This window comes from Symsagittifera roscoffensis, chromosome 5, assembly GCF_963678635.1.
Source record: "Symsagittifera roscoffensis chromosome 5, txSymRosc1.1, whole genome shotgun sequence".
NCBI lineage: Eukaryota > Metazoa > Xenacoelomorpha > Acoela > Convolutidae > Symsagittifera > Symsagittifera roscoffensis.
The window spans coordinates 28,780,627-28,789,290 of record NC_087066.1 but is presented as its reverse complement, the minus strand read 5'-3'; the positions used below and the strand labels follow the sequence as shown (position 1 = coordinate 28,789,290).

Sequence of the window (8,664 nt, the reverse complement as noted above, 5' to 3'; positions counted from 1 at the left end):
TTTGATTTTTTAAGTATATGACTTGAATCAAGTACGACATGACTGCTGGACAGAATAGAAGCTGCGATGACATTTTTATAGCTAAATATTTTTATTGTCTGTCTGTATCATACGCACACAAATAGTAGCGAAATAGGTTTAAAAACAATTTATCAGTTGAGACAAAAAAGGATGCGATATAATGCCTTTTCTTTTATTTTTATGCCCCTTATTTTGCGCAATGCTTTTTCACTGAATACTTTTGTTCTTTATAAAACATATCACTTTAAATTTACTCGCCCATCAATTTCTTATATAGCAGTGTAAACAAAAGAACTGACATTTATTGATCAGAAATCATTTTCAGGGAGCGTTATTGCTAAATTCAATTGTACTTAATCATTTTTTCGGCTTTTTTGTGTTAGATAGAGGGAAATCGGGAACTTTTGGCCAGTTTTAGATAAAAATGTTTTGTTTTCACAAAACTCTGTAGTCAAAAACCCATGCCTTAAAGGTGCTGAAACCAACTCCTATGAAATATTTATTTAGGAAGTTATTTATAAACAGCTTACATTCTTGGAACACAAGATTGTGGTTTTCAAATTTATACAATTTCCGAAAAGCTTTAGTGCAAACTTCGATTTTTCTACAATTTAAGTTTAGAGACCTACCTTTAAGACCAAGCCACGTTTTATTTCCTTATCAGTTTACCGCTAAATTGGTCCAAAACTTCGATTTTACAGCAAATGTACCAATTCTTACCATTACTAACTGTTTAACTCAGCTAGCTATAAACACTTAAACCTCCATGGGAAGCCGCTGGTTTGAACAGCCACGCTTCTAATTTTATTTTGATCCAAATTCTTCAAGGGAACCGTAATACCAATACACTCATGAAGTTCGGTGTAACTCGCAAACACAAGTGCAAATAACTTTGAGCTGAATAGACTTAATCTTTAAATGGTACGCTATGCTGTGTTTAAATTGAACCCTCAAATTAAATTCCCTGCAAACTCCGATTGCAGCTAATTGAAATATTCTGGAGTAGACTGAAGAAATTATTCATAGTCTAGTGCAATAACAACTTACCATTTGTAGTTTATCTCGGTTTCAGTTTCTTCGCAGCAGTTTTACCTATAACAACCGGACTTTCGAAGTCTGTACTGCACGCCCTTTTTCATTTCTGCGCACCTTTATCGTTTTCAGTTTTAAAGGTTTTTGCAGCAGTGTAGTTGAAAAAGTTTACCAGACAACGAAAAAGTCACACCTGCTTGTAAGTCGAAGAGAGTAAAGCCGCATTGCTCATTCTAAAAATAGTCAAATTCAAGACGAGAGGTTCAAAAAGTTTATTTACTGAGCTCTCGAGGGGGTGTGATAATTGAAGCATCGATTTACTGATTTTTATTGCAGTTTGTTTTAAGCGCTGCTTATATGGTTGTTTTTAAGCAAAATCATCAGTTTTGAACTTACTCAACAGTTACAGATCAACATGAGCCAGAAAGAAAGTAAGTTTTTATTTTTCTATGTTTCAAGACCAAATTAATTTCCAGACCATTCCCAGAACTCTATAAAGACCTTATTTTGACCCAAACAATTTTTAGAGCCGCAGGCATATTTAAAAAAAACGGGTAAAAAAACGGTTTTTGGCACTTTTTGAAAAATTTGGACCAAAAAATTGCGCTCGTCTTCAAAATTAGTATATATTGGCGCCTAAGGCGCCTTACTAAAAATTTAGGACTGTTCGGTCTAAAATGGATGTCATAAAATAATACCAAAGGGGGACACTTTGCTTGTTGATAGGGTCAAATGACATCCATTTCAGGCCGACCAACCCTAATTTTTTTCTTACGGTGCTTTGGCGCCATTATATACTAACTTTGAAGGAGTGCGCGTGATGAAAAAACGCAATTTTTTGGTCAAAAGTTTCCAACAAATGCGCAAAGATGTTTTTTACCTGTTTTTTTTCAATACTTGCCTGCGGCGCAAAATTTTTGATCAAAAAGTGGTCTTTATAGTGTTCTGGGAGTGCTCGGGAAATTAATTTGGTCATCCCATTGTATCAGGACATGCTGTCCATTGTTTGCATGCATTCCTAAGAGGTGCAGGCGGCACCAAACGTCCTAGTTATTGAAATTTTGTTATGATAAAAATTAGGGGCAAACAAATTTCTTCCTGTTTTCTCATATGTACAAGTCCTGCAGATATAAAAAATATATATTTTAGTTTTATTTTTCAAAAGTTGGTTGTAGGTTTTTCGTTGTACCCGACTACAACTTCGCGATATTTGAAATTTCATTTATCTGACTATTTGTTAAGTGGTTATTATCAATTTTAATGGCCTGTATTTTTTTGCTCTCTCTCTTTGATTATCACGATTTCTTTGAAATTTTTATATGCTCACTTCTGATTGGTTGAAAAAAAGTGAATGAAATTAGAAGCATTCGGCCCCTCCATCGTGAAAGATGCCACCGCCTGGCGCTTGTAGGGCCAAAATGCCGATGAACGGCAAGCGGTCTCTGTAGAACACTAGATAAAAATATTTTGTAATCAGAAAGTTTCAGTGTAGAAAATTGTGAAACAAAATTTGAGAATGGAAAACATTTACTTTAATTCGACCGTCGTGGCGCTGATAGTAAGTATAACTGTTTCTTTTTGCCAATATTTTATCGTTTTGGCCATCTGATACGACAAAGAATAAACAGGTCAATTAGCTTTTTCCGCAACATGCCCATATATATTTTTGACCGATCGCGGTTATTTTTTTTGATCGCGCCGGTTAGGACCATTTTCTTATCATGCCGCAAGTAATTTTTGACCGCCGCGACCAATTTTCTAACCATGCCGGGGCTAATTTTCGACCGCAGCGACTAATTTGTAGACCACATCGACAAATTTTTTGACCAGGCCGGGACTCAACTTCCGACTGCTACGACTAGTTTTTTTGACCGCCTCGACTAATATGTTGCCCGCCGCGACTAATTTTTTGACCGCCGCGACTATTTTTTTGACCGCCGCATAACTTTCCTTCGGCTGCGCCGGTCGCGTTAACATTTCTTTGGTCGCGCCGGTCGCGGTTAACTTTCCTCCGATTGCGCCGGTCGCGGACACATTGCCTTAGTCCGCAAAGTCTGGAAATTCCAATTTTGGATGCGACGGTCTGAAAAAGTCCATTTTCGGTCGCGGCAGTCTGGAAACACCAAAATTTGGTCGCAACGGTCTGATCATAAGACAACAATCTCGACCTGGGCTCATTCGATTCGTGAATTCATTTCTCCACAAAGAGTTGAACAGGGCAGTGACTTTTTAACCCAGGATAACTAGTTCTTAAGGATTTTGCTAAACTTTTTTCATTGTAGGCTCTCAAATGGTTTTAAAAAATTGGAAAAATCAGATAGATTGTTTACATATGAATATGTTTTAAAGTTGATAGTTTGAGTAAATCTTTTTTTTTGCAGTGGGAGCCTTGTAGATCGTCTGGTTGAGCATATTGGCAAATAACCACGTTTTCAAAACTAAGAATTGAACTCATTTTAAGGGTTCCCTACTGCACTTTCATAATTGAGTTTAGTTCGGAGCTATGTGCTTCAGATTTTACTGTACTTTATATTCAGTTTCGCTACATAATTTTTAGTTAAAATTACATTGACAGCTTTGTCAAAAGCCGCAACGCAACTGTACAATAACGTGTGCGCATGATCTCAAAAACGATAAGACTGTTCAGGGGCGGATCTAGGATTTTCTCGAGGGGGGGCGGATTTTCAAAAAGAAATCGAAAATTTTGACGACATTTTTTTTAAGTCGACCAAATTGATTTTTTTAGCCCTCCCAAAGCACTGTTTTGCCCCTATTTTGGCAAAATTTTCTGCGCCGCAGGCACATTTTTAAAAAAAACCTCAAAAAAGGCGTTTTTAGGCACTTTTTGGAAAATTTTGACCAAAAAATTGCGTTTTTTCGGCGCGCGCTCCCCTCTCAAAATTAGTAAATATTGGCGCCAAAGGCGCCTTTAGAAAAGTTTTAGGGTCGGTCGGCCAAAAGTGGATTTCTTAAAAAGTACCAAAACGGGGACCCTTTGGGTCGGCAGGATGTCGAATCCCTGAGGAAGAGAAGCGTCCGCCCCCCCCCCCGCCCCCCCCCCCTAAATCCGCCCCTGAGACTGTTCCTATCAGGATGAGGCCTTGGAATTGTTTACTACCCTCTTATGTCCGTGGAACTTTTTTTACACCCGGCTGAGAAGTTGAAAAAAAAAACAATTGAAGTGCCGCAATAAATTGGATTATTAAACACGATATATATCGAGCGTGAATTGTCCTAAGTTTGTCAAGTTGGCCATTTTAAAAACTCCACAACTTCACAAAAATGACTGAAGCTGAAATCTTTTTAGAATTCGAGATCAAGATGTCGTGTCGATATTTTTCAGATTGAAAAAAATTCGAAAAAAAAATCGGCTCAAACAAAAACCACACCGAGCATTCCATCTTCGTTTTCAAAAGTCGGAACAATTTTCGCATCAGAGCAAAAAAGGAAATTTCCGACTTCCCCTTGCGTAATAGATAAACTTGATGGAGGTTACATAAGTGTCAGAAATCAGCAATTTTTATGAGTTCTTTTGTTGTAGAAAAGAAGAAGGGTCTCTTCTCCCGATTCAAGACTGCAGTTTTCCATGCTGACAAACCATCAGGCGAGACTAAGGAAGACGCCACAGCGACAGCAGAAGAGCCTAACAACTCCCAGACAAAGGCAAACAAAAAAGAAAAGAAAAAGGACAAGAGAGAGAAGAGCAAAGAAAAGAAAGATGTCAAAGGCAATTCAAATCAACATTCACCAACAGGTAAGAAAAAGAACTCGAATAATGTAAAACTAACAGCCCCATTTATATCTCAGGGCTAAAAGAAAAATGAGAATTTTTTCAAATTGGGATAAGTTATGAGCATTTTAAAAACCATTTTTTCAATGGTATTGAACAATAAATTTCGTAATGCGACAACTCACAAGAAAAGACAACTCGCATTAAAAGACAACGCACAATATACTCACCGCGCTAACGTGTTGAGAGCTTGCCAACAGAGGGTAGGACTTTATACGAAGTTTAGAGCCGGTGAGCTTAAGCCGAGAATATAAAATTTCCAATTAGCTTCAGAAACTTGCGAGTTGTCGCTTTTCTTAAACTTTGCGAGTTGTCTTTTCTTGCCAGTTGTCGCAGTACCAATAAATTTATGCACAATAGCTTAGCACTTGTGTCGAAAATAAGCGCGTCAGAGCGATTCGGACTAAGTATTCGATGCTTTTTTCCTAGTTGTTACTTGTCCCCACTTGTAACGTGTTCTCAGTTGTCGCGGCGCCAGTAAGTTTAACTATGTTGCTTTTTTAGTCAATATTTTATCTTTTGAGTGTTCGTTTTGGCCATCTGATACGACATAGAATAAACAGGTCAAGTAGCTTTTCCGCAATATGCGTTAGTACAATGCGTTTGATTTTTCTTTTTACAGTGCCAATTATTTTATAATATATTTCAAAATAAACTGAATTGTTTTTTTTTAATATAATCTACCCGGCAATTGGAAAAACATACTAGCTACAATAGTTTAGAGAATACGTGTAATAAAACTGTGATTTATAAATAGCACTAAATTACAATTGATTTACAGTGGAGGTCAATCAAACCGATGACCCAGTTGACCTGGAACCCCTGGATATAGCCACCACGCCTTCTTCTGGGGCCAAATTGGACCACGCGGCTGCCAAGTCAAAGCTAGCTGTAGCTCCCAAACACAAACACGCTCCAAGGTCACCTTCACGGACCAGAAGAAGCGAGATCGAACCCCAGACTCCGCCCAGTCCACAAGATGTAAGAAAACTTTCTAATTTCTTTTTTCAGTGATGTTATCTTCTATCGACAAAAATTTGCCGTTTTACTTTTTATCGAATTGTTAGAAAGCAATTTCCTCATCATGTTCCAAAAAAAGGTTTGACGCTCAACCCCCTAAGTGGGAAGATGGCTAATCAGATTTCAGTCTCAGTAAAACGTTCAATCAATATATTTTTGTTTACACGTGCAATAATACTTGTTTTACTTGTTGTCAAGATATCTATTGCATGTTATTTTACATAATAAAGCCATTTGCAGTTTAAGGGAGGGGGATGGTGTGGGACGCCTTTCTTCCAGGGTTCGACCCATTGACCATCCAAAGTTACGACTTTCATTTTAGCTGACTGACCCAAAAAATTTGACGCCAATATACAATAAATTTAAGGGGGTCTGGCACGCCAATAAAATACGATTATTTGGTCAAAACTTTCTAAAAATTGAATAAAAACGTGGTTTTTGAACAGTTTTTTTTTAATTTGCCAAAATTTTCTATAAAAAGGATTTTTATAGCGTTTTGGGAGAGCTGGTAAAACGGAAAACCAATGTGTGGGCGATCTAAAAAAAAGGTAGATTTTGCTAAATTTCTCTTCAAGAATACATTAGATCCGCGTTTGTTTAAAGCCATCTTCTCTTTTTTTATCTTCCGTTTCTTTAGCTTCGTTTCATGACCTGCACTATTGATTACTGGTTAACATTGATTAGTTAATCACCTGGTGTTTTGCATTTCAGAACAATAACTAAGTGAGTAGCTAGATTGAATGCCCGTCATCCGCTAATTGCAACTATTTAATACCACAAATAGGCAGCTGAATCATTGACCAAAAATAATTAATATCAAGTTTGAATGATGCTTTATGTTTATGGAAACTATCTTCTCTTGACATTGTGTGAGATATATAAGCCATGATTTCACAATTTGGTTTAGTTTGATGCAAATTTTTTTGTTTTTATTTTGAACCTCTTTTTGCCATGACCTAAGTAGTTCTCAGACCTCAAATGTACCCCGCTCATCAAATTTAGCCTAAAAACAACTCCAATTTCGATTTTCATTTTTTTTACCCCAAAACGGTTTTGATTCCCTTGAGAAAATGTTCACTTGAAAACCATGTTACTGATCTCAATTAACCTGGCTTATAATTCTATTTTCTTTTAACTTAAACGTTCGTTTTTTGTTCCAGGTGGTAGATTCATGCGATTCATTATCATCTGCAAGTCTAACCCCTGACTCCGACAAACAACAACCCAACTGCATCTTAGAAAACAATGAATCATCGATTGAGAAAAACTGCGAACTGCAACAAATCAAATCAGATCAAATTGATGCAACCGAAAAATCCGAAAAGAAAGACTTTGATTGTGTAATTCAAGACGAAATACCTACATTATCACCAGCAGAAAACGACGTCCCAGTAAACATACATCACCACAACACTGAAGAGAATCAAAATCAAATTAAACCATCAGAATTTTCAAAGAACAATGAAAATAATATATCAGAACAGAGCGACTTAAATGCAAATTCGACTACCAATCCTAAAAACAAACAGCGACCAGTTACTTTATTGACAGCGAATACAGAGCAACAATTGCCGTTATCGGAAAAGCCGCAAAGCAAAATACCCAAACTCAAAACATCAACTTCCATTTCATCGGGAATCGGAAATGCACAAGACAAGAAACCAACACCAATAACAAAAGCATCACCAGAGTCACAGTCGCCGAAAGGCTCTCGGATCCCACGTGCGTTCGGATCTGGATCCGAAACACCTCCTAAGTTATCACTCGCTACAAACATTTATTCTTCTTATGAACTAATTTCTGATCAAAAGATCTCCGAATCACCGGTGCCTAAAAGTAAAATTCCGTCCCGAAAGAGTTCGAATACTAATGACACGGATCTGAAACTTCACTCGGAATCGAAACTTCCGCTACCAAGTTCACGGTTGTCATCATCATCGATAAAAACTCCAGAGCCAATCAAAACGCCGAGTCCGAAAAGTAATTTGAAGCCCTTGAGCTATAAGCCGATTAATAATACTGCAAATAAAACTCAGATTCCTAGAATCGTCAGTCAGAAAAATGTTTGAATTTGTCCAAATTTTTCAGGAATGAGTATCATGTTTTTTTTTTAATAGAAAAGTTAAAGTGTAATTAAATATTTTGGCAAGAAATTAATTTGACTTGAGCAAAAATTGCTTTCGGGTCGAGATTATACTATAAAAAGGATTTTCTCGAGATCTTTTTTTTAGGTCCACTTAATTGATTTATCTGAGCTCTCGTAAATCAATGTAAAGACACCATTTTGACAAAAATTTATGCGCCGCAGGCGAAATGTCGAAAAAACAGTTCAAAAAAGGCATTTTTAGGCATTTTTTAGAAAACTTTGACCAAAAAAATGCGTTTTTTTTTGGCACCTACTCCCCCCTCAAAACTAGTACCTATTGGTGCCGCAAGCGTCTTCAGACAAATCTTAGGGTCCGTCACCAAAAATGGGTATCTCAAAAAAGTACAAAGGTGGGAACCTTTGGGTCGGCAGGGGATCGAATTCCTGAAAAGAAACGTCGGCACCCCCACCCCCTCCCATACCCGCTCCTGATTATAATCACTCCAGATTACATGAAAAAACGTCGAGTATTTTTAAGCCTATTACGCCCAACCCCTGAAAAACTGCTGAAATTGAAAAAACCGCCCAAACCTCTCAAGCCATATTAAAAGCAGCTTAAACGGCTCAAAACTTTGGTTTCTTATATTATCCCGGGAAGGCATGTTTTCTGAGGTGGCATGTTTGCGAAGAATACCAGCTCTATGAACGTCTGAAC

At 37.4% G+C, this 8,664-nt stretch overlaps 1 protein-coding gene across 2 annotated transcripts; it reads left to right on the top strand.

Annotated features, from left to right (window-relative positions):
- Positions 1-282: 282 nt before the first annotated feature.
- Positions 283-8,016, top strand: LOC134846351 (uncharacterized). Of its 2 annotated transcripts, XM_063863668.1 has the most exons (5): positions 283-1,484; positions 4,595-4,807; positions 5,625-5,824; positions 6,575-6,586; positions 7,024-7,121. In XM_063863668.1, exons 1-4 carry the CDS (start codon positions 1,469-1,471, stop codon positions 6,584-6,586), a joined length of 441 nt encoding a protein of 146 aa, XP_063719738.1. In that variant the 5' UTR covers positions 283-1,468; the 3' UTR covers positions 7,024-7,121. The 2 variants fall into 2 exon arrangements, with proteins under 2 accessions (XP_063719738.1, XP_063719737.1); XM_063863667.1 differs by lacking the exon at positions 6,575-6,586 and having other exon boundaries at positions 7,024-8,016.
- The last annotated feature ends 648 nt before the right edge of the window (positions 8,017-8,664 follow it).